The sequence below is a fragment of the Pleurodeles waltl genome, chromosome 10 (genome assembly GCF_031143425.1).
Source record: "Pleurodeles waltl isolate 20211129_DDA chromosome 10, aPleWal1.hap1.20221129, whole genome shotgun sequence".
Lineage (NCBI taxonomy): Eukaryota > Metazoa > Chordata > Amphibia > Caudata > Salamandridae > Pleurodeles > Pleurodeles waltl.
Window position 1 is genome coordinate 119,285,836 of NC_090449.1, and position 27,297 is coordinate 119,313,132.

Sequence of the window (27,297 nt, forward strand, 5' to 3'; positions counted from 1 at the left end):
CTTTTGATAAAAATGAAGAATAGAGCCAGCTCTGTGTTGCAGGAGCCCTGAGCTCTTCGAAATCTGATCCTCCCAGGATAGTTTACTTGATAGTCTAACACCCAAATAGTCTATAGAATTAACCTTATTCAATGGGACTCCGTCAATAGTAATGGAGCAGCTTTTACTAGGCCCAGTGTAAAACACCATTAATTTAGTTTTATTAACATTGACCTCCAGTCTATGTTCTCTGCAAAAAAGATTACATTTATCTACCAAGATTTGTAGCCCCATTGGGGATTTTGATAAAAGCAACGAGTCATCTGCAAATAGAAGAATAGGGATTTTTTGAGCGTCAAGAGAGGGAGCATCATTTTGGCAATGGTTCATGTACTTCACTACCTCATTAATAAATAGAGTAAAAAGTAAAGGAGCTAACACACAACCTTGGCAAACGGCCCTCTCAGTTGGAATCTGATCAGTCAATTCACCATGGTGCCCCCATCTCACTTGCGCATAGGTGTTTTCATGGAGTCTTATTAACAAGTGACATAATTCAACTGGGACTCCCAATTTTCCCAACACTTCCCACAGCCTAGCTCTGGGAACCAGGACAAATGCAGATCTCAAATCAATAAATACTACATACAAACGCTGCTTAGCAAGGGCAACATACTTCCAGTACAGTACTGCCAACCTGAAGAGCTGATCCACTGTACTGGTTTTTTGTCGGAAACCTGCCTGGAGCGGGGAAAGAATCTGATAATCCTCGACCCAATTAATTAACCTCTGCAGAAGTTATTTTGCAAAAATCTTCTGCAAGTTGTCTAAGAGGCTATAGTTAATCAGTAGGTTTACATTGCCCTTTTTGTAGATGGGTATGATTTCTGCTCCCTTCCAAGTCTCAGGAATTGGTCCGCCAGCAGCTATACTATTTGAGATGGTGTTTATATACCATGACCATAGATGTGGTTCAGATCTATAGAGATCACCTGGAAGCTTGTCGGGTCCTGGTGCTTTACCTGGTTTGAGGGAATTCACAGCTTCCAGGGTCTCTTCCAGAGAAAAAAGAAACAGTTCTTTGAATCACAATCACCTCCCCTAAATGGGAGCAGGCTTGGACTTGAATCTAAACTCGTCAAGCGGGAATATAACCCAGAAACTTCCATAGGGTCTACTGGGAGAGCATAAAGACTGGTAAAGTGCTCCACCCATCTTTCTGGTTGGATGTGAATGGCTGGAAGTGTCCTGCCTCCTGACTGCCTTTTGGTCAGGAGTTCCCAGAAGAGCTTGTTGTCATTTGCTCTTGAGGATTCTAAAAGTTCTTGCCACATTGAATCTTCCCACTTTTCTTTTGCCTGGGTTGTGGTTCCTTTATAATTACGTCTTGCTTGTTGTATCTCCCCCTGCGAGCCGCTAACTAATGCATCTTTTAACTCAATCTTGGCTCTTGAGCAAGATTCATCAAACCAGCCACAGCCACCCTTATCCTTTCCATGCAACCCAAATCTCCTTTCTTTATCAGGTTAACATGAATGTCAAAAATTGGAACATTATCTACAGCCTGGTTCTCATATACTGCCAGATTATCTAAAAAAGCCTGGTAGATTCCTCTGATCGCTGATGGATTGGTCATCACTTTTGGCCATGTGATTTTAGTGAAATTACTGGTCCATTGAAGAGGGGGAGCCTCAGTTTTTAGGATATTAGAAGTTCTCCTAAACATCTCCCCCGACAATGTAATTAGCAGGGGAAAGTGATCACTCTCACTTCTGACTTCCACTCTCATATCCCTTAAATGGGGTCATAACCTGACATCCACCAAAAAATAATCAATGGTACTTATAGACATGCCCCGTTTGAAGGTCGGGCGAGGTTTAGATCAGATAATGTCCTACCATTGCAAGCCCATAATCCAAATTTTAAGCAAAGGGAGGCAAGCTGAGTGGCCACATTCGAACGTGTGCAAAGTCGAGAACTGTTTAGCTGGGGTATCCCCCAGAGCTCATCTTCCTCGTCAGTTAAGCCACTGAGCAAGGAAGAAGGCTCGAAGGTACAGCTCATATCCCCAGCTATAATCAATAAGGTAGAAGGATGTATGGTCTCCAGATAGCTAATTAGTACAACTAAAATTTGGGATTCAGTATTCCGCGAAACTGATCGATTGTACACATTAATGATAGCTATAGTTAAATCTTGTTTATACATAGCAAGAGCCCACCCTTTGCACAACCCTTCCCCTTCCCCGAAGGAGTCGCAGGGACAGAGAAAGAAGAAAGTCAGTCTAAAACCTTATCTCTCTCTGCCCAAGTTTCCTGAAAAAGACATATGTCTATGTGTTTGATAAAGGCGCCCCATTCGGGGTCATCCAACTTCTTGTCGAGACCTGCTACATTCCAAGACAATAAAGTGAATGGGTTATTAATTTAATCTATATCACAAGTCAGCCCGCCAGAGACCTTCTGTTCCATATCAGTACTACCTATGTCCCTCGCCAGTCCCCTGTCGCTCTCATCAGAATTAAATATCTCATGGTTGATCGTATTAGGTACCTTCGTAGCCATGGACAGTCATACAGGGATTAGCTGCGAGGTACAAGATGAACCGTCTCTGCGTGTGTTACTTAGTGTATTGAGGTTTACTAAAGTAGGAGAATTACTGGGATCTATCATAAGCCTAGCCCCCCCTTTCTTCTCCACATACAGTCTGGTCCGCAGATCGAAGTCCATGAGCTGGGTTACCAGAAACTTATTAGCTAGGTAGATGGTAATCTTGTCCAAATTGGAATCTGGGACACTCCTTATGTCTGCTGCCAATATGTCCGAACAAATAATAGGCAATTTCGTCGAGTACGTAACCAATGAGTCACTTTGTTGATCAGAGAATCCTGATTCTCCGTTGTGCCTGATGCTAATTTAGGAACATCTACCAAATGGATGACATAGTCACCCTTCCTCTTATCCTTGGCCTGGGACGTATTTGCTACTTCATTTTGTTCTATGCACAAGGAAGAGTTGTAGTTGCGGAGTGGTTTGAAAAGTCTAGTATATTAAGAGGTAGCCGGAACATCTGTTCTGGGTAGGTTTAATAAATCATAAACCCTGTCCCCTCCTCTTTCAACAACACCATCAAGGTAGTCTTTATTACTTGTCCTGGAGTTTAGGCCCGTATTTATACTTTTTTTAGCGCTGCATTTGCGCCGCTTTTTGACGCAAAACGGCGCAAACCTACAAAATACAATGGCATTTTGCAAGTTTGCGCCGTTTTTGCATCCAAAAACGACGCAAACGCGGCGCAAAAAAAGTATAAATACTGGCCTTAATGTTTTGTTGTAACTAAATAATTTAACAGGTACTTCTATATGATGTGGTTCTCCGAAAAGATATGGGGGATAGCCCCCGTTCCTGTCTGAAGTAAGTAAAGGATCACTGACTATAGGCAGGGGCATCCCTCCCGTCGTATCCCCCATAACTAGATTGGTTACTGTAGATAGTCCATCCCCTTGAGTTTTCCTACTGTCTCCAGAACATAGACAGCTGCAGTGGCAAGTTTCTTTTCCTTTTACTAAGGTGGTTAGGGCCAGAACCAAATCCTTGACTTCGTTAACTCTCTGAAAAATTGAGGCCATATCAGTTCTAATGTTCTGGGCTTCTTGGGTTTCCGAATCAAAATGAGGACTATAAGACCTCACGGCTGGAGTAGCAAATCCCGACAAACGTGGCGTTTCATTAGTCTTCTGCAGTTGTTCAAAGCAATTAGAACATAATATATTAGGAACGACCTTGATCACTGGACTCAAGGTAGGGGGAATGTACTTATCAACCTCAAGAGGAGGCTCCTTCCGTAGCTCCATAGAACTAGATACATTGCCAATGGGAGTCTCCAAAGGTGCTACTAAGGGAGATCTATAGATATCACTGTTCTTACCGCAGTCGGTCTTGGGAATGATGTCTCAGGGATGTTTTTTGCCCTTCAGATTGAATATATCTGGTATTTTCCTTGCCCTTGTCTGACTATCTTTATGATGCCTTTGACCAATCGAATGAGTACCTAATATAGACTCGACCTCCTCGAAAAGGAGGTCGATAGTGTCTAGTGCGTTATGGCCACTCAAGTGAGCTTGATTAACATATTTGCCAGGATGTTTCTTGGCTTTCTTTGTTCCCTTAGGCGGAGCTGGCAAGTCTACAGCATTCCTCTTCCCCATGAAATCTAAGTGGGGTGGGACAAAAATATAAGTAAAAGGCCTTACTTCATTTCAGCACAGGAAAAGTAAAAGGCCCTGCCCAGCCTCCTCCGGGCGTTAACGGTATAATCCGCGGCCCTGTTGTATCGTGTGCAAAAGCCTCTTAATTACAAGATGCAGCAATAAAGAGATAGGGCACGGCCTGGCCTTAGACGGACGAAGACGGGCATAGACGGGCCCGTCTTCGCCCAGGCGCGTCCCGCGAGGGGCGTGGTTCCTTTGTAGTGGTTGCGGCAAATGGGCGGGCTGGGGAGAGCGTCCTGTTCCCCCGGCAACTTAAGCAGTTTGTTCCGCATCCCGTGAGGGGCGTGGCTCCTTTGGAGTGGCTGCGGCAAATGGGCGGGCTGGGGAAAGCGTCCTGTTCCCCCGGCAACTTTAGCAGTTTGTTCCGCGAGGCGTGCAGCTCCTTTGTAGTGGCTGCGGCAAATGGGCGGGCTGGAGAGAGCATCCTGTTCCCCCGGCAACTTTAGTAGTTTGTTCCGCGTCCTGCGAGGGGCGCGGCTCCTTTGTAGTAGCTGCGGCAAATGAGCGGGCTGGGGAGAGCGTCCTGTTCCCCCGGCAACCTTAGCAGTTTATATATATATATATATATATATATATACCTCCTTTATTCCTTTATTAACTTATATATGGAAGCTCCCACTTACCCATTTGTGAACCTCAAACCCTCTGACTACCCTCAAACTAACCATTCCAGAACTCTAGCAACCCCTTATTACCCATTAATTCTACTCATCCATAAATCCTAACAAAACCCTTACTTTTCCTTAACTCTACCCATCCCTAAACCCTTAAACCACTTGCTAGCCCTTAAAACTATCCATCCTTAAACTCTAATTTATGTGTGTGCCTGTGTGTGTGTGTCTGTATATATATATATATATCTGATAGAGACTTGGAATCTGGAATTTTTTGCTGAGCAGTACCCTGCACACGCCGTCGGGGGGCATCGTTGAGATCCACGTGCGTTGTTCGGCTCTGCGTGGCGTCGTCAGTATAGTTGGATCCGTCTGTGATGTCACGGCACCCCGGCTCTCATACGTCAGTTCTTTTCCTTCCACTCCGGTTAAGCACAGGTCTGGATTCGAGCTACCCTCTGCCTTTTTTGGCAAGACTTTTTTGACCTTCTTGTTGAGTTTTTTGCAGTCTGTGCAGGATCACATTGAGGAAGATGGGGTTCAAGCAGTGTGGACTCTTGGTTAGATCTGTTCACCTCCGAAGAGAACACGCAATGTCAGTAGTATTGAGAGTTGGAGTTTCCAAGGCGGCTATCGCTTGGCGATGCTTTTCATCGCAAGTGGAGCTCAGACCCCCTGTACGCCTTTCCGCCCATACCACTTCTGCCCAGAGTTCTCAAGAAAATGAGGAACGACCGGGCCCAAGTAATCCTAGTGGCTCCAGATTGGACACGAAGAGTCTGGTATCAAGAGCTTCTCAAAATGAGCATCAGTCCTCCAATCAGGTTGCCTCTTCGGGAGGATCTTCTGTCGCAGCAGCAGGGGAAGGTTCTCCACCTGAACATTTCAACTCTGCGGCTTCATGTGTCGAGAATGAGCAGCGGCAATTGATGGTTTATGATCTTCCTCCCGAAGTCTGGGATGTCATTCTGGCAGCCAGGCATCCCTTTACTAGGATGGTTTAAGCCTGCTGTTGGAAACGTTTTGTATTATATTGCACAGAGAGGTCTATTGATCCTCTCTCGTCTTCTCTTTCTAATATCCTTCTGTTTATTCTGTCACTCGCCCAACAGGGTTCCTCTTTAGGGACTCTTAAGGGCTATCTTCCTGCCTTATTGGCTTTTCTTCGCTTGCCTGATCAACAGTCTTTGTTTAAGTCCCTTATTGTACAGAGATTCTTAAAAGGGCTTGTACATATGTTTCCACCCATGCCTTTTGTTATGCCCCAGTGGGACCTTAATCTACTGCTTACTTTTCTAATGTGTGCTCCTTTTAAGCCTTTACATAATTGCCCTCTCGGGCTGCTCACTATTAAGACAGCCTTCTTAGTGACAATCACATCTGCCAGGAGAGTGAGTGAGATGCAGGCTTTATCATCGAAACCGCTGTATCTCATAATATATCCTGATAAGGTAGTCCTCAGATCTCGTGCCTCTTTCATCCCTAAGCTGGTGACCCCTTTCCATCTAGGTCAAAATATCACCCTGCCCACCTTCTTTGCTCCACCGCATCCCTATAAAGAAGATGAGCGTCTCCATCGGCTTGACCCTAAAAGAGCGTTATCGTTCTACCTCGACCACACAAAAGAGTTCCGGGTGGACGACCAACTTTTTGTGGGGTACGTTAGTGCAAAAAAGGGGTGGCAGTCCAGAAACGAACCATTTTGCGCTGGGTCGTTCTCTGTATTAAAATTAGCTACGCTTTGACTAAGAAGCAGCCTCCTGAGAGCTTGAGAGCTCACTCTACCAGAGGGAAAGCTGCTACCATGGCGTTAGCTTGAGGCGTGCCGGTACTAGACACCTGCCAGGCAGCAACATGGGCTTCCTTGCACACGTTTGCAAGACACTACTGCCTGGATAGCCAGGCTAGAAGAGAGGGGTATTTTGCTTGTTCGGTCCTGCAGGACTTCCTTGTGTGAAGTATATCTTCGCAGCCACCACCAAGGAGTTCTAGCTTTGGTATCTATTCTAAAGTAAGGAATCTGCAGCTAGAATTCTCTATCAAATGAACAAGTTACTTTCCTTTGGTAACAAATTATCTGGTAGAGACTTTATCTAGCTGCAGATTCCTTACACCCACCCAGGCCTCCCCGCTCAGCGGATATATATATATATATATATATATATATATATATATATATATATATATATATATATATATATATATATATATATTTTTTTTTTTTTTTTATATATACTGTCTTTTTTCAGATTTTTACCCTTTCTCCAGGGCATTTCATTTTCCTCAGACAATGGGAAAAACAAAATTGGTTCTTCCTTGACTGTGCGCGTTGGAAGTTGTGGAAAAGTACTGACTTACGCTCGCCGAGTTGGTGCCTCTATAAGAGGCCATGATGTCAAAGATGACTCCAATGACGCTGAAGGCAACACACGGAGCCGGATGAAGCATGCGGATCCGAACAGCGACACCCGACATCGAGCGCAGGGTACTGCTCAGCAGAAAAATTCCGGATTCGATGCTGACGCCATGGAATTCTAAGGTAAGGAATCTGCAGCTAGAGTCTCTACCAGATATTTCGTTACCGAAGGTAAGTAACTTATTCAGTAAGGAAACTCTCAGCGCACACTAGCCTCTTCATTAGAAATACCAGAGTTAGAAAGCACTTAACTTGTAAGCATATCAAGTGCTAATGTATACATTATTCTCCCCGATTTTGCAGCTCTTTCTTGTTTAACAAGGGGTGGTTTGAAGGCTTTGTTTTCCAATCAAAGTCTAACTAGTTAACCACATCACGAGAAGAGGCCCCTTCAAACTCTCAATCACCCATCTCCAACCAAGTTTAATATACTCTGCTTTTTGTATGAATAGAGTAATTGTTGGATGTTGTCCGGCGAGAGAAGATAGTTTCCTTCCCAATAAATCCAAAGAGATACAAAGCCAAGCCCAGAATATAAACAATTCCCCCCACCCACTCCCCGGACTTTTTCAGGACTGGGACTGCAAAGCCTGAGGAGAATCAAAATCCCATGAAATGCCTGGTAAACAAGGTTTCCTGTGTTCATGTCCTGTAGACAGGGGCAGCTTCCCCATCCCCCTTAGCATTCACTCAGATGGTAACTACCACTGAGTGAGAGTAAAGGAGAGGCCGGGATTGGTGGATGGCCGCGAAGCACAGGAGCAGCATATCTGCCCACCCGCATCGGCTCCTCACATCACTCCAGTGTCTTTACAATTAAGAAGCAGGAACAGGCCTAGTACTGTGGCCTACGCGATCAGTGGGTGGCTTCATTTGTCAGGCTCTGCAAAGATTTTTATTTGCTTATTCTCAAACCTTAAAAACTGCAGCAAAGGGCCCTTGGACATTCGAAGTAATTGCATGTTTTTTACATCTGTAATAACGTGGCCTTGCTGAGAGAAGGTATTCTGTTGTAATGTTTCTGTTTGCTTTACCTAATGCATTCTTTCTATTATTTCCCACTTAGTACCATCAGAAAGAGCGAACACTCGCCTAACTCAAGCACCGCCTGGTATTTTGAAGTCGCGACCCAGTGCCAACACGTGGCCAAGTATGAGCACAAGGCCAAGCGTGAATACACGACCACCCATGAGCTCAGGGAGTCGCATCAAGCATGAGACCGTAAAGCGCAATGATGGGGCATTTCAGGCTGCAGTTCACACGAAAAGAGGGAAACGCGAGTGAATGGGTGCTTTTTTACTGTCGAAGGACTGTTTACACAAGGGTCGAAGCAATTTCACTTCCACATGATAAATAAAGCAATTCACCTTTGACACCAATCATAGCCTGTACCGGGGAAGATGGACAAAGATACTGATAAAAAATAGATAAAGTGACTACGACAAAGGACCTCAGAAAATCATATGCTGTTTGTAAACCCACGAAGTTCTTGAGCTTCGCTGAAACTGCAGAGACTACGCATTCACATATGTGTCCAAGTCAGGGAGTGGAAATGCATTGATGTATCATGTCAGAGTAGAGTGCTCATGTGTAGGTAGTACTGTCGCTTCAAATATTGCCTTATGATAACTTGCCGTTATTGTCCTCTTAGTTCATGGATTGCTAAGTCTCTGTCGCGCTGTATATCCAGCAGCCACATGGTGACAATACAAAACGTACCACCAATTTTCTTGTGTTGTTTATAAAGAATCGATTCAAAGTCACTGTTTAATCTGAAAAGCAAAATTGGGTCTAAGACACCAAAGATCCAGACTAGTCTTCAATGATTATGTTTAAAGTCTTAAGGATAAAGTTTGCATGGGGTAGTGCTTTTTGAGTATACTCCGCCAAGATCTTCTAGAGGGCAGAATTCTAATGACAAAAAGGGCAGAGACAGTATGTGTCACACAGTGCTTTCTATGGCATGGAAAGAAACATCTAGGAGATAAATTCAATAATTGTATTTTTAATAAACTTATTACGCAATGCAAGTTATTCTCTGTATTTCCACTTCAAGCAATCTGCCCATGTTTCCTTTTTTCTGCCATTACAGAGAGATACTACGGTACTAAGTGAGACCTTAACGATGGTACAAACTAGGAATACAAGATCATTGTATTATCAGTGGTAATATTCTTAGTGCCCTATATTACATATACGCTTTTCGTCACAAGTGGAGTTCAGGACTCCTGTACGCCTTTCCGCCCATACCACTTCTTCCCAGAGTTCTCAAGAAAATCAAGACCAACTGGGCCCAAGTAATTCTGGTGGCTCTGAATTGGACAGGGAAAGTCTGGTATCCCAAGCTTCTGAAAATGAACATTGATTCTCCGATCAATCTGACCCTTCAGAAGGATCTTCTGTCACAGCAGCAGGGGAGGGTTCCCCACCTGAACCTATCAACTCTGCACCTTCAAGCGTGGATTTAGAGGGCAATAGTCTGTCCCTTGTCCAGGGGGGCTCTGCAATCGACACTCTTGAGGGCTATCTATCTGCTTTATCCGCTTTTCTGAGGCTGCCTGACGAACCCTGTTTGTTTAAGTCCCCTACTGTAAATAGGTTTCTAATAGGGCTTGTACATATGTTCCCCTTTCCGCCCTTCATTATGCCTCAGTGGGACCTGAACCTGGTTCTCACATACCTCATGTGTGCTCTGTTTGAGCCACTTCACAACTGTCCCCTCAGGCTACTCACAATAAAAACAGCCTTTCTAGTGGACTTAACATCTGCACAAAGGGTTAGTGAGCTGCAGGCCTTGTCATTCAAGCCTCCATATCTCACAGTGTTTCCTGATAAAGTGGTGCTTCACACCCATGCCTCTTTTTTCCCCAAAGGTGGTGACCCCATTTTATTAGTAACAGGCTGTTATCTTGCCCACCTTCTTTGTTCCCTGCATCCCTTTATGGAAGAGGAGCGACTGTACCGGCTGGACCCAAAAAGACTTTGATCGCGGAAAAGAAGTCTGGTTGGACGACCAACTTATTGTGAGATATTTGACAGCAAAGAAAGGTCAGGCAGTACAGAAATGAACCATTTCTGTCTGGGTCATTTTCTGTTTAAAAATCTGCTACGCTCTGGCTAAAAATCAGCCTCCTGAGGTCCTAAGAGCCCATTCTACCAGAGGAAAGGCTGCTACCACAGCATTAGCTCGTGGACTCCCAGTCCTAGACTTCTGTCAGGCAGCAACGTGGGTGTCCCTGCAACGTTTGCCAAACGCTACTGCCTGGACAGTCAGGTCCACAAGGATGGGCATTTCGCCCGTTCGGTCCTGCAGGACTTCCTAGGGTAGGAAGTTTATCCACAGCCCACTGCCAGGAGAATATGGCTTGAGTATCTACTCAAAGGTAAGGAATATGCAGCTAGAAGTCTCTATCAAATGAACAAGTTACTTATCTTCGGTAACGTATTATCTGGTAGAGACTATATCTAACTGCAGATTCCTTACACCCACCCATGCCTCCCTGCTCTGCAGACCCATTTGCTACGGTCAGGGTGATCCCTTTTCAGGGCCCTAGATTGGACACACATTCGTCAGTTCATTTCATGGCTCTGCGCTCCTAGAGTGGAAAGTTGTAAGAAAGTAGCTAATGTCCGAGCACCTTGGTGACGCCTATATAGGTGACCAGCGCCAACGATGCCATGCGGAACGGAACAGAGCCACCTGATGGCACGTGCAGTGTTATTACTCAAGCAAAAGTTTCCAGATCCAATCTGATGCCTGGGAAATTCAAAGGTAAGGAACCCGCAGCTAGACATAGGCCCTCATCCTGACCTTGGCGGGCGGCGGAGGCCGCCCGCCAAAATCCCGCCGTCAGGTTACCGTTCCGCGGTCGAAAGACCGCGGCGGTAATTCTGACATTCCCGCTGGGCTGGCGGGCGGCCGCCTTCAGGCCGCCCGCCAGCCCAGCGGGAAAGAGGCTTCCACGATGAAGCCGGCTCGGAATCGAGCCGGCGGAGTGGAAGCTGTGCGACGGGTGCAGTTGCACCCGTCGCGTATTTCACTGTCTGCGCAGCAGACAGTGAAATACATTTAGGGGCCCTCTTACGGGGGCCCCTGCAGTGCCCATGCCAGTGGCATGGGCACTGCAGGGGCCCCCAGGGGCCCCGCGACCCCCCCTACCGCCATCCGGTTCCCGGCGGGCGGACCGCCGGGAACTGGATGGCGGTAGGGGGGGTCGGAATCCCCTCGGCGGCGCAGCAAGCTGCGCCGCCTTGGAGGATTCCAAGGGGCAGCGGAAAACCGGCGGGAAACCGCCGGTTTTCCTGCACTGACCGCGGCCAAAGCGCCGCGGTCAGAATGCCCTGCGGGGCACCGCCGGTCTGTCGGCGGTGCTCCCGCCGACCCTGGCCCCGGCGGTCTAAGACCGCCGGGGTTAGAATCACCCCCATAGTCTCTTCCAGATAATGGGTTACCAAAGGTAAGTAACTTGTTCTTCACGCCTGTCACACCACATCAACATGATAGCAATAGCTAGCTTTTTACTGTGTACTATAATTAACACCCTGAGGAAAACACAAACCGATGGCTGGATTGCCTGAATTAATCCTTGCCACTGCTAATTACTCTGGGCCACAATCAAGTCCCTCCTTTTTGCCCGCCATGCCATACAGACAGGAACCCGACCATATGGAGATCAATCTGGTCCTGCTCCAATAGGAACAGTCCAGCCCTAACTGCCAGCTCTGCTCCACTCTGCATTGGAAAACAAGGATCCCAGACTAATTTTGGCCTTTTTGGGCCTTGTTAGTAGGGTGCAACATAAGCCTTATAGCAGGGTTAGCACTGGACCAACATCCTGGCATACCCATCGCACTAAAAGCACTGCACCAAAGAAAATAAAAAGTGATGGGTGGACTGCTTGATTTGTTCTCCGTCACTGATAATTACCCAAAGACGCAATTTAATTCATGTTTTTTTGCCCACCATGAACCCTCAGACAGCTACTGGACATATGTAAGTCAGCACTGGAAAGGGACTGCAAACATGCCTTCATTGTAGCATGTAGAGATTAAGCTGTGCATTTCTTGTGGTTATCGCCCAAGCAGATGAACCTCGTCAACCTCCACCACTCCCACAACAGTGGCCAGAATTACTTCCAGTTCCTTCACTCTTGCCTGCAATAGCCTTATCATCAGCACAGGGGAAGCTCTCAGTATAAGGGAAGATCCCACACCAATAACTCCCGCCAAATGAGAGTCAAGGACTATTGCCAGAACCCCTAACACTGCTCATCCCTAAAAGCCATTAGTAACTTTTTCCCCACAATTTCCTGTGTTAACACCACAAGCTTCTACTAGGTGGATGTCAATCTTGTGTTGAAATGGGCTACCAACTGGGTGGGTAGGAATCAGAATATCATCCCATCAGCATCACTGCAAATGTTTGTAACTTTACAGCCACCACTTAGTTTAAGACTTCTGCTTCCTCAGGATTGTAGAACCCACAATGCAGTCTTTTCTCACAGTCATTGATCAGGCTAATACTGAGACGGCAAGACAAGAAATGTATGCCATAGTACATAGACCATCTCTTCATAAAAGAGCCTCTACCAACTGATTCTCTCAAGTTCTCAGTGGGAAGAGAAGGAAATGAAAAGCACAAACTTTCTGGGAAGAAAAGTGCCGAACAATGGTAGAAGCCAATTATGCTTCAAGCATGACAGACCTCCTCAGCCAACACAATCTGTTCTTTTGAACTCTCTGGAACAGTTTGCAGACCTTCTCCCAGGTGATCGCAGAAAAGACATTCTTACTTCTGACCAGTTAATCAGTGATGCCTAAAATTCTGTATTGTTCTTTACATATGGATCCAGTCAGAGCGGATCTGAGGTAGTCATTATGGTTGAGGCTTCCTATTTTAACACTGCATGCTGGGTAGAAAATAAGGTAAAGACCTTGCTTTTAACGGATCTGTGCTCTTAAATCCCGCATAGGTGAATAGATACAGATATTGAAGAAGGAGAAGGATCCCCAATGGATCAATCGTATGGTAGGGCGATAGAAGTGGTGATTTGACATCTTACTGGCAAAAGCAGCAACAACAACAGCATCATATGCAGTGGAAGCAACCATTCTTTCAGCAACATAAGGAATCCAAAAGAGGAAGCGGAAACCAGAATCCTTCATCTGTGCTGATGAAACCCGAAACAAAACATTGAACACATTGCTCTGACAGGCCATTCAGTGTTACAATGGGAAGGAGCATTACCAACTACCTTCCATCGTGGCAAAGTAGAAAAAGAAAATGGTGCTGGATATTTTCGGAATGATTACAAGCTCAGGTTTTAGAGATCTTGGCATAGGATACCTCCAAGTGTGCTGAAACCAGCTTATGTGGTCATCTTTGGTGAAGAATCTTCAAATCGTGACACATTAAGGCAGCCAGGGAAGGAACTGGTGGATTTACTCCTGGTATTTTCTTGTTAATAAAGAAGGGTCATAGCAAAGATTTCACCCATGTACTTGACCACAGACAGCCGGATTAAGAAAGGAAAGTTCAGAATGCAGACATGATGCTCGGAAAACAGAACATTTCTACATTTTAAAATCTGCAGCCAGAATTTCAAATCCTACTTTCTGTCTGAAATTGGTTCCATGTGCATTCTGCAAATAAATGGTGGTAATGGAAGGCTCCTTTGTCATCAAGGCATCTTCATCTACCCACACTTGGAACACTGGTTAAGCACAGCCAGTTCATAACAAAAAACATCAGCTTCAACATTTTCAAGAGCATTGCAATACAATAGAATTAGTACATTAAGCCAGTTCTGCAAACAGAAGTTGCAAATGTATGTCCTTGAGAGCATAAACTATATTTTACACCACTGAAATGTCAGCCACTTCAGATAATCTCTCACCCAGCAATCTCTTCCAAGCTTCATAGCAACATTTATTTTCATTGTGCCTAACACCAGACTTCACATGTGATAGAGCGTTTAGTACCTAATAAATTACCTGTATCTGAACGCTCTTAGGCCGATGAATCTTTTGACCTAGTGGGGCTCTCCTCACCCTTGAGTAATCAATTCAATCAAGTAATAATCAATAACGAACATAAGCAATACCCTGATTAACATAACACTTCACAATTAATCCAGAATACATTTCGACGAAACCATGACCTTTCGGTCATGAATAACCACACCAGTTTATGCAAAGTTAGTGAATTTATTTCCCTATATTAACAAAGCTAGCACAATATAAACATGTCTCAACACCAAATGATATATGTAGATGAACATTAATAGCTGTCCATAACGACGAAACAGATGCAATCTATGCAGCATTTGAACAATAATGCATTCGATAATAGCAATGCAAACCACTAAAACTATAATCTGTAATGAGCTAATAGCATACATTGGTCAGCATAACAAGGTCTCAAATTGCATCGTGCGACAGATGAATCCTCCTCTATCCTCAAATTAGCATCGGCATGTGGGACTTCATGTAAAAACAATTTAGCAACATTAATTTGGAAAACTCCTAACTAGGGCTCTTATCAAAGATCAGCAGTTGGTTACCTAAAAAGAACACAATGCAATTGTACAATTTCCTTCATATTTACCAAATTCAATCAGCATTCAAGGAAGTCTTCGTCTCACGGGTACCGGTTTCAATCAGCATGGGACGGGACAAAGGGGCAGGGTGGACGGGGCAATTGCCTCACAGCGGCAAAAGGACAAAACTATTACTTCATGCAAAGGGACGAATCAAAGTTAAAGTCTCTAGGGCGAGAATTAATTAAAGTCTCTTTCTCTCGATTAGAGAAAGCATCAAAGTCTCATCGAACATCAATTGGCATCGAAGTCGGCAAATGACGAATAATGGCGAATAATGGCAAAGGGCTGCTTTCCTCTCGTGCACCTGGTTTAAATAGACAACAGTTCAAATCCAGTAGGGTCTTCCATTGGAGGGTTCATAGGTTGGCTTCAAATTGTCCAATCAAAAACTACAGTTCACAAGCTTCTACCTAAGCATACATTATCCTTGGAGTCGGGAACGTAAGTTGCAACATATTTTACCAATTAACTCACTTTCAGAGCGTCCATTGTCTCACCTGCAGATTGACCTTGGAGCAAGGAGAAGATGCCAGGCTGGCACGAAACCTTAAAGATAAGCATGTGAACGATCCCACTGGAAAAGTACAGCTTCAAGCAAGAATACACTTTTATTAGCACGCTGGAAAAATACGAGCATCTAAACCGTGAGACAGGCAACTAGGCCAAAGCCTCCACTAAAGTTATGCTAAGGTAAAAGCATTTCTAACAAGGAAATCATAGCACACGTTTACGATTTTGTCAAACTAGCACAATTCTAATATATCACGTTATATAAAGCACGCTTATAAATGTTGGCAAACTACTCTGAGGGCACATTTGTCCCCGTACAATCTTTATTAGTTCGATTAAAGTCACACTCGATTATTGCTGCACTACGTTTAAGCGCTAATAAATGTAAAACCTTCATTTCTGCGTCATCAATCCCTCCTCTGATGACTACTTGTCATCACACAAAACCATTGCCACAAATTTTATTCCATTAAAATTCTGTCAGTTCTCTCTGCCTTTTAATTCCCCTTGTTTTTGCTTTGTATTCTTCTGCCATTCTTTTCATCATTTTCTCTTTCTTCCTTCTTTTAATTCTTTCCATAATCATTATTATTCCCCTTTTTATTCCCCAAATTCCAAATATGCAAATCAGTACTATTAATATTCCCTGTATTATTTTTAGTAATATTCCATTCCAAATGCCACCAAGCCAATTTCCCACTGACGCAATTCCCTTTCCAACTTTCTCCCACACTCCTTGTTCTTTCAATTCCTTCAAGTCTGCACTCTCTTTCGTTAAATTCGCAAGCATAGTTTTAATTTTCACACTGTTGTCTGGAATATACGTACAACAGTGACGCGCACCAAGCATTTTGCAAACGCCGCCATCCTTTGCTAAAAGAATGTCTAAGGCAAGCCTGTTTTGAAGAGTCATAGCTCTTTCCGCTGCAAGTTCAGCATCTATCAGGATTATAGCACCTGAAAACTTTGTCAACATGTTATCCACTATAGTAGACAACTTTCTTATTTTGATGGAATTCAACACAACTCCCAATGAAGGAATCATGGCTCCAAATATATCTCCTACCACAGCAGCTGCGGTCTCTCTTTTCTGGATACGATGAGATCCAGACGTCTTTGGAATCACCGATAGGTCATCCAGTTGATAAACCTTTGGGAACACTATACCCAAATAACATCTCCCCCACCATCCTTTTGGAAGACGATAATAGGCATTATGCCCACAAATGTAATATACTCCTGGTATGACAGGGTCAAGTCCGTTCAGCATGAATGTCCATTTGGCCTTAAGGATAAACGTATGTTTGCATTCACTCGCTCCTACAAAAATGTTGTCATAATAAGATTCACCTCGATATATACAAAATTTCCCTACGTGCCAAGCATCTAAAGCTATTCTCCCTTGTGTTTTTATTGCAGCAAAAGCATAATTATCTACTGAAGTCCTCTTATGTAGCTCTTGTTCTAATTTCGCATTCATTTGTGCCCTTCTATCATCTGTGCGATCTAAAAAGCTTATTTCTACTGCTGAGAGGGAGCAGGTAAGGTTCTCCCTATGAGCGTGAGCTGTTTCAAAAGGTAGCATTGGCTCGAAAAATTCCCTCATTATTTTAGCATCCCAATCTTTAGCAATCTGGCTTAGCTGCATGATTATAGGAACATATGCAAAAGTAACATCATAATTTGAGTAAAAATACTGTATGTTGGTTTGACCATAAAATCTAGAAGTCACTATACTACATGTAATCCCATATGTAAGAGGCATGTGGTGATAAGTCACCCCTTCCGTTACCGATGTCGGTATCTGTGTACACACATAACAATCTTTCGCATCCATAGTCTCAACATATTCTGTTAGCAAGCAATAGAAAACATTATACGAAAGCTCTTTCTTATCATGCAAGTGTCTCTCATCTAATTCTAGTCTTTTCAGTGCGGTTAGTTCAGTGACAGCAATAGGAGCAAAAGTAGAAGCATCAATTTTCTCATTCTCACCCTTACCACGCATTCCAAGCACAATTGCCATTATTATTATTACATATGCAGTTATCAAGCCTATACACACATATTTACAATATTTCATTCTACTGCTTTGTGTCATGATCTGTATAGAATCAGAGAGCTAGAAGCACCAAAAAAAGAAACGATTTAGCAATTCAGTTACAAAGCTGAATGAGCGCAATGTTCACACAGTTTTCTTCAGGAGGCCAAGTCACTTATCGGTTAGCAGCATTTGTCTCAATTCGGCAATAACTCAGTCTCTCTTATTTTTTTTTTTTTTTTCGAAGTTCAATAACTCACTCTCTCTCTTTTTTTTTTTTTCTTTTTTTTTTCAGTTAGCAACGTCGTCTCAAATCGGGTTTAAGAGTCAATCAGGTTATCAAAGTCTTCTCAAGTTGGCAAATGTCTCATCCGGTTTAGCAATGTCTCAGCTGGTTGTATCACGTTATATTGTAGCAAGCAATGTCATTTACCAGCTTTTCAATCAACAGTGTCCATAAAACTTTTCTTTTCTATTGGTATCTCTTCTTCTTCGTTCTCGAGGCTAAGAGATACAAATTCGTCAGTCCAATCGTCATTGACTACATATGCCCATTCTGGACCGGAATATCTCCTGTTTGGTATCCTTTTCCTCTTCAATTTTGCCTCTCTCTTTGATTCTGCCTCACTGGTACTTTCCTCTTTGGTCAAGTCTTTTTCTTCACTTGATGTCGGTACCACGACAGACACTTCCTTTCTTTTCTCTTTCACTCTTGGCCCTTCACTGTCGTTCAACGTTTCTCTCGTTCTTATTTTTACTGGTGATATACTTGGTCTTTTCTTTGCACTGTGTCCACCTGATGGACCTGCGATCTCCCCTGAAGAAGTTTGAACAGTTTCGTTCCGTTCTGCCTTGTCCCCTCCTCCTGAGGAGTCAATCACGTTTTCCTTTTCTTTATCTGTACCGTCTGCTTCTGGGAAAGCCCTCCTCTGATCAGGCTCTCCTGCTTCTTCACCTCTTTTGAGCCCTTTGTCACCGTTACTTTCGTCAGGCTCTTTGTCACTTTCAGCTGCTTCAGGCTCTTGGTTACCTTCAGCTGCTTCAGGCTCTTTGTTACCTTCAGCTGCTTCAGGCTCTTTGTTACCTTCAGCTTCTTCGTCGCTGTCTGAGGTTTCTCCTTGGTCTTCCCCAAGTGAATCTGCTATTTCGTCCTCAGACAATATTTCTCTCTCCTCTGTTTCTGCCTGATCGCTTCTAGTTCTGTTTTGCTCTGTCTCCGCGCTTGGCACTTTGTTATCAGGAACTGGCAGTTTCAGCGCTTCAACTTCCTCATCTGTGGGACACAACACTTTCTTTGTGTGACTGGCGTGAATCCAGTTGGGAACTCCCGCACACTTCACAGCGGTAGTTGTCGTCAGGATCACTTGGAAAGGGCCTTTCCAACGGGGTTCCAGACACGACTTCCTCACGTGCTTCTTTACCACGACGAAGTCACCTGCTTTCAGTGTGTGTCCTGGACCTTGGATCGGTGGCAAGGTGGTTGCTTCCACCTGGTGAGAGAAAGAGCGAACCACGTCAGCCAGACCTTTGCAGTAGTCTAACACCATATCATCTGTAATATTCAAAAGCGCGTTTGCGGGAACTGCAGGAAGTCTCCTGGCCCTGCCCATGAGAATTTCGTGCGGGGACAATCCAGTCTTTCTATCAGGGGTGTTTCTCATTGACATTAACACCAAAGGCAATGCATCAGGCCATTTCAAATTTGTCGATGCACATATTTTCGCCATTCTTGATTTCAGTGTACCATTCATTTGCTCCACCAGTCCTGAGGCTTCAGGGCGATAGCTACAATGCAGTTTTTGCTCAATGTTCAGCGCTGCGCAAAGTAACTTTATCACCTCGTTATTGAAGTGACTTCCCCAATCTGATTCTAAAGAGATCGGGAATCCGAAACGTGGTATCAACTCCCTCAACAATAGTTTTGCAACTGTAAGGCTGTCATTCCTACGTGTGGGGTATGCCTCAATCCAGTGACTAAAAATGCACACAATCACCAACACATACTTCAGACCTCCATGCACAGGCATCTCAATAAAGTCCATCTGCATTCAGCTGAACGGGCCGCCTGCCCTACCGATGTGGCTCACGTTCACAACCGTTCCCTTCCCTGGGTTCATCTGTTGACAAATGACACATCGGTGGCAGACTGCTTCTGCAACTTGACGGAATCTGGGGTTAAACCAATCAGTTTTGAACAATCTTATCATGGCATCTCTCCCTAGGTGAGCTTGCCCATGATAGAACCGCGCTAGCTGCGATAAGAGACAATTTGGTAAGACAAATTTTCCCTCATTTGAAACCCATATCTCATCTGGTCTCTTTGTACATTGTGATTTAATCCAGGAAGCTTTTTCATCCTCCCTGACGCTATTCTGCAATGCCTTCAGTTCATCCATTGTATCCACGACCTTCAAGGCAAAAGCTTCAGCTGGTTCGAGCTCTGGTTCATTTATCGAATTCCATTCATCCCTGAGCAATATACAGTTCAAGGCACAAAATCTTGCGACTTGATCCGCATATGCATTTCCCAAAGAAACATAGTCCTCTCCTTTAGTATGAGCACTACACTTTACCACTGCAATTTCGGCTGGCATTTGAATGGCATGTAACAATTCCCTTATTCTCTCCCCGTTTTTCACTGGGGACCCTGAAGAAGTCAGGAAACCTCTCTGTGACCATAGTTGCCCAAAGTCGTGCACAATTCCAAACCCATGTTGACTATCAGTGTAAATGGTAACCTTCATCAATGCAGACAGTTGACATGCTCTTGTAAGGGCTACAAGCTCTGCTACTTGTGCGGAATAGACTCCTTGAAGCCAGGACGCTTCCAAGACACCTGTGACAGTACATACAGCGTATCCTGCTTTCAGTATTCCCAATGCATCTCTTAAACATGACCCATCAACAAAAACAATTTGGTCATTTTCATCAAGCTTAGTATCCTTGATGTCAGGTCGGGGTTTTGTGCAAAATTCAGTCACCTGAAGGCAGTCATGCTCGACGTCTTCAGCGTTCTCAATTTCAGCATTTTCACCAGGAAGCAAGGTTGCTGGATTCAACGTAGTGCACCTTTTCAGCTGCACATTCGGTGAGCCCAGAATTATTGTCTCATACCTTGTGAGTCTTGCTCCAGTCATGTGTTGCGTTCGGGAGCGGGTCAAAAGTATCTCAACTGAGTGAGGGACCATGACTGTTAATGGATGTCCCATCACTATTCCTTCACTCTGAGTGAGGCTGATACCAACTGCTGCTACGGCGCGCAAACACCCAGGAAGTGCTGCTGCGACCGGATCCAAAGTAGCTGAAAAATACGCTACTGGTCTGTTTACGCCACCATGGGCTTGGGTCAAGACAGACAAAGAACATGCATCACTTTCATGACAAAACAATGTGAAAGGCTTTGTGTAATCAGGCATACCTAAAGCTGGAGCCCTGCACATGCATTCTTTCAATTCAATAAAAGCATCCATTTCATCTCCTTTCAGCTCAATTTCATCCAATGCATCCTTCTGGGTCAGTTTCAGTAAAGGCTTTGCTAGAGTTGAGAAGTTGGGAATCCACTGGCGACAGTAGCTCACCATTCCCAAAAACTTCCTCACCTCCCTCCTCGTTTTGGGTGGACTCATTTGAAGTACACTTGTTATTCTTTCCTTCATTATTCTCCGTGACCCTTTCTCTATTTGGTGACCCAAGTATTTCACTTTCCTCTGACAGAACTGCAACTTTGAAGGAGACACCTTGTGTCCATTCCTTCCCAAATGGTTCAGTAGGGCAATGGTGTCGGCTGTGCAGCCCTTTTCTGTCTTAGATGCGATCAGTAAGTCATCGATGTACTGTACTAGGATTGACTCGAATGGCAGTTCTAACGCTTCCAGGTCTTTCTTTAGAATCTGATTGAAGATTGACGGTGACTCAGAAAACCCTTGAGGAATTCGACACCAACTGTAAACTCTGTCTAAGAATTTGAAACAAAAGAGAAATTGGCTGTCCTCATGAAGAGGCACCGAAAAGAATGCCTGTGACAAGTCGATGACTGAGAACCACTCAGCATCGCAAGGGACTTGAAACATTATCACAGCTGGATTCGGTACTACAGGGCAGCATTTGACTATGATGTCATTTATTTTCCTCAAGTCCTGCACAATTCGGACCTTTCCACTCGGCTTTATCAGTCCCATTATTGGTGAATTACATGGACTGCTTAACACTTCTTTCAGTACTCCCTGTTTTACAAACTCGTCAATCAGTTGGGCGACTTTCATGAGGGTGTCTTGCGCCATGTGGTATTGTGGGGTCTGGGGAAAAGTTACATTGGGTTTTACAGTTACTTTCACTGGTTCCACTCCTTTCACCAATCCCACCTCTTTTCCTGTCATATCCCACACTTCTTTTCCGACTGTTTCCCTTAATTCAGCTGGAATATCTTCTTCAGTTATCATCGGAAGAAGGTTAATCAGAGGATATTTCTCATCGGCAATTTCCATCTCGTCCCCTTCTACACTGTCCTCTTCTTCCCCATCACTGCTCGTCTGAATTCTGATTCCATCATACGAACACATAATCGAGCATCCCAATTTGCACAATAGGTCTCTCCCTAACAGTGCTATCGGGCTTGAGTCACATACCACAAAATTATGCAATCCTTGATAGTTACCAATTCTGACTGGTACTGGATCTGTGATTGGGTTTGTCAGGTACCTATTTGCTACTCCCACCACCTGAACTGTTCTCCCTGAGAGGGGCAAATTTGGTACTTCAATGCTCCTAACAGTCGAACGTGTGGCTTCTGTGTCAACCAAGAATGAAACTCGATGACCCATAACTCTTCCCTCCACATACGGACCCTTTTGATCAACTTCCAAGGATGGTGCAAGCACACAATTTCCCTCCTCATCTGAACTTTCACTCTCCCATACATCGTTTATTCCATTCTCACTGTGTAATGGGAACTGTTGCACTGTGCCATTTGTACTCATCACCTGATTCGAGACCTGCGGAGGAACCATCACTTGCTGCTGACCCATTGGTGCCAAAGGTATTTGCATTTGCTGATTAGGTACCATTGGTAACTGCTGTTGCATTGGCTGCATTTGCGTCATCTGCATACGGGGCATCTGCATCTGCTGCGGCTGCATAGGCTGTAATCCCTGCAGCTGATTTATGGTCTGAAAATTTGGGTTTGGACCTCTCATTTTCGGTCCCCTCATTGTCTGGAATGCATTGACATCATTGTTTTGCTGACCAACACCTGTACCTTCCTGCACCATCATCGGGCACTCGCGTTTCCAATGTCCGACGATTCCGCACACGTGACACGGCATCACCTTTTTCATTGCCTGCACACCATTCGGAATCACAACAGTGTTCAAATCCGGACCATTACTCCCGAAACCTCCTCTGCCTCTGCCTCTCACCTGTGGCTGAAACACCATATTTCCCTGTGGCTGCGGCTGCAGCTGCGGTACCTGCTGTTGGAACCCTTGCAACCCTTGCAACCCTGTCTGAGCTGCTTTAAGTTGCATCACCATCACTTTCTCTTTCAACCTTTTCTGTTTCACCTCAATTTCGTCGCTACAGTATTTCGCGTAATTCAACACCTCATCAATCGGTTTCGACTGCCAACAAATCAAATGCGACTTTATCATCTGACTTATCTCTGGTCTCAGCCCTTCCACAAATCTGAACACAAAATGAAGCATGTCCTTCGCCTCTATTGTTTCCGTGCCACTGTAGTTCTTGAACGCCTTCAACAACCTCTCGTAGTAACTATGAATTGACTCTTTAGCCTCTTGGGCAGTCCGATCAATCTTCTGCCAATCCACATTTTTCGCGGGAACCTTCATCTTCAAGTGCTCAATCACCTTATAGTACAAGCTCATCACCATAGGCGATGGTGCACCCGTATCCCTGTCTCTCTCTGGTTCACTTGTCGGCCAACCTACAGCCCTTTTGCATTCTTCCCACAAATCTGCCGGAACCACGATCTCAAAGAGGGTGTTCAGGTCTTCCCAAAGACATTTCGCAAGCTTCACAAACCTATCAGTCTGTTGATACCATTCAATCGGCTTCTCTCTCAGTTTGGGAAAATCATCCGTGAAAGACTGAATGTCGCTTCTGTGCCACGGTACATGTATTAATTTTCCCCCTGCTGTCTCCCTCATTGGTAACATTGTTACTGCATCACTACTCTGTGGTCTTTTCTCGTTGTGCTCTGAGACACTGTCTTTCTTCTTTTCCTTTTTCTTTGCCCACCTGCTCTCCCATTTGTCTAGGCACCTCCACACTTGTGCACTCTGCAGCAATTCTCTAAGGTGCGTTTTCATGCCTGCTGACCTCATGTGTTCAAAGTCTGTGGTCCCAAAATCCAATCTATAGCTCCTGCTCAAGTATTTTGTCTTGTCTATCTCAACCCCGTTTTTGTCAGCTATTTCTTGCAAGCTTCTATGTACCTTGTTCACTTCTCTCGTAATCCTGGGACATAGATACCTCAGCTCTTCTTCCGAGTAGGACTCTAACCTATTCACACCCATAGTCCCTTCCACCAATTCTTCTGCTTCCATGTTCAACCTGACCCTATTCAGGTAGTCTTCTCCCTTCCCACTGGCTGAGCTTTGTGTGGAATTCAGACTGTTGAACCACTGTGTTAACTGTTGCGCATTTAACCCCATCAGTGTAGCATTCACATCGACTGCCATTGACGGTTGCGGCAACTTTTCAGTGTGCGATGATAGCGGTATCATCAATGGGGGACTCGACCTCACCACTGTTGACTGAGCACATATGGGACTAAACTCCATCAAGGACCCAGATCCAGTTGGCTGAGCCGCTATCGGAGTTATCTCTGGAGTGTGTTCTATGCACCTCCTTTCTATCCCATTCTGCACCATTAATCCTTGACCGCTCATGCCTGAGTTAGGCTGACTGTACAAAGGTACCGGTGGACCTACAGTAATGGGTAGGGATATTGCATCTGGATTCTGTCCATTCCCCATGCTCTGAGGCATGTTCATTCCCACACTATGGGTCATCATGGCCGGCCTGCCCATCTGACTCCCCGTCATCTGAGCATGTGTGATTCCCCCCTGCATCTGCTTTTGAGGCATCAAAAACTGGGTTGATTCAGCTTGTGCCAATGTTGGGCTGTGACCATTCTGTACTCCCATTACGGTTGGATCTAGAATCATTCCCGTACCGTTGTCACTGCTGTAGTACCTTGGGACCTGCGGCTGATAATTTTCTGCTGGTTTCAATATAGGCACATCTGGATATATTCTCCTCACCTGCGGTATCTGCGGGGTGAACAGTAAACTCGGGTCCTTATATCCCGATGGCGTTTCTGAATTCGGAGTTTCATCATTCTGTACCGGTGCCGTAGGGGCAGAACTGGTACTTGGACCTTGTCCACTCTCTGCATAAGGTGGTGGACAGTCATTCAGTAATTGCATGATGAACTCCTCATCCTCTAACTCGTCTTCCTCTCTATCTTTGGAACACCTCCTGTCTGTCTTACAGGTAGCTTTCTTTCCTGTCGCCTCTTCTTCCTTTGCAATTGCGGGAAACAATTTTATCCCCTGCAATACATCTGACCTCCACATCTTCTGTGCGTTATCCCACCTAGCGTCCGCTAGTGTCTTTTCTACCTTCCTTATCCTGGTCTCGAACTTCTTCTGCTGTTGCTGTCTGGCCATTAGTTCCCAAATCGCTAGAGCCTCAAACTGTGCTAGCCTTGGAGGTACCTTCATGTCGTACATCGCGAATCTCAAATTCTCTAGAATCCTTATATTGAATGTCCCATGGATCGGGAACGCTACGCTCCCATGTTTCTCTGTCAGTTTGTGCCATTGCTTTAACCAAAGGCACAGTGCTACCCCCTTTTCCTCCATAACAATGTAAGCTGGTGTACCTTCGGGTGGCGTCTCCTCTCCTACGCTCGCTTTAATGTAAGACTCCCCCTTCATCGCACTCTTTAATGCTTTAAAAAATTTCATTTTCTTGTCTTTTATTTCACAAAATTTGTAATCAATAGGTGACTTTAATTCCCGGAATACTCTTCGCTTGCCTTTCCCCTTCCAATCGAGCCCCACGGACTGCGTCCAATCCGTGCGCGACCCTTCTCACCAACCAACCTATCCCAGCGCGGCTCCTAGTGACGTCACACTCACACACACTGCGGCTGACAAAGCCTCGCGGCTTATCCTCCTTCACTCAGCTCCTCTCGTAACAACTTCTAGCATGTATCGCGAGCAACCAAAATAATAATAAAACAGATCTGTCGGTTTACTACAGGAAGGGTAACACAATCGCTTCAGGACCTTGGGGATTTTTCACTAGCCTCGGCAGTTATTCCATCTTTCTCGGTCCCCACTTTCGCAAGCAAATCTGACCCGCAGACCTACTCTCAACTTGTCAATGATCTATTCTAGTGCACTTAGAATTTGTCAAAGCCCGAAGTCGAAGTTTCTTTCACTCCCTTAACACACGTACCGACTCGTTGACCACGCCCGATCAACCTACTAAACCGACCAGACCACAACATAAAACAAGTGTCTCATACACTTTTCAACATACTCCGGAGTCTCTTGACCTCGCAGGGCCCGTCTCAACAACAACAACCACGTGGACCTTTTTCTGCACAAAGCGCCACATACACATGAAGTTCGACGACTTCCCTACTCTCACACTCGGAGTCGCACCTCCGCTATTTTCTATGAAGTTCGACGACTTCTCTACTCCTACACTCGGAGTCGCACCTCCGCTATTCTCTAAAATCCTCGCAACCTTTTCACACACTCTGCGGCAATAAGCTGTGCAAGTGCAAAATCCTAACTTCACTCATACCATCACTAGTACCGCCAACGCCGATCTCACATCTCCATTCTCTCCATTCGCAAGCTCCGAGATCCCGGGAAAAGTCGCGGGGGACTTAGCCCATCATCATTCTCTCAATCTGTTTTACCCAAGAAAAATCTAATTCAAACTTCTCGATTGCGGTCCCAAAGGCGAAACCGTTAATTCAACACCATATACCTCTCGAATGGGGTCCCAAAGGGCGTAACCGTTAATTCAACACCATGTACTTTAAGTATGAGGGGTCCCAAAGGGCGGAACCGTTAATTCAACACCATATACTTTAAGTATGAGGGGTCCCAAAGGGCGTAACCATCCTCTGCTACCATCTACTGATAGAGCGTTTAGTACCTAATAAATTACCTGTATCTGAACGCTCTTAGGCCGATGAATCTTTTGACCTAGTGGGGCTCTCCTCACCCTTGAGTAATCAATTCAATCAAGTAATAATCAATAACGAACATAAGCAATACCCTGATCAACATAACACTTCACAATTAATCCAGAATACATTTCGACGAAACCATGACCTTTCGGTCATGAATAACCACACCAGTTTATGCAAAGTTAGTGAATTTATTTCCCTATATTAACAAAGCTAGCACAATATAAACATGTCTCAACACCAAATGATATATGTAGATGAACATTAATAGCTGTCCATAACGACGAAACAGATGCAATCTATGCAGCATTTGAACAATAATGCATTCGATAATAGCAATGCAAACCACTAAAACTATAATCTGTAATGAGCTAATAGCATACATTGGTCAGCATAACAAGGTCTCAAATTGCATCGTGCGACAGATGAATCCTCCTCTATCCTCAAATTAGCATCGGCATGTGGGACTTCATGCAAAAACAATTTAGCAACATTAATTTGGAAAACTCCTAACTAGGGCTCTTATCAAAGATCAGCAGTTGGTTACCTAAAAAGAACACAATGCAATTGTACAATTTCCTCCATATTTACCAAATTCAATCAGCATTCAAGGAAGTCTTCGTCTCACGGGTAC

The 27,297-nt window shown here is 44.7% G+C and overlaps 1 protein-coding gene across 1 annotated transcript in view; it reads left to right on the forward strand.

The window, feature by feature from the left end:
* Window positions 1-9,273, forward strand: part of LOC138262384 (kinesin-like protein KIF19) — a 696,763-nt gene extending 687,490 nt beyond the window's left edge. Inside the window, exon 18 of the mRNA XM_069212284.1 lies at window positions 8,346-9,273. Within this exon, the coding sequence (XP_069068385.1) occupies window positions 8,346-8,563 (218 nt within the window). The 3' untranslated portion in view covers window positions 8,564-9,273. The remainder of the gene's footprint in view (window positions 1-8,345) is intronic.
* Window positions 9,274-27,297: the final 18,024 nt, after the last annotated feature.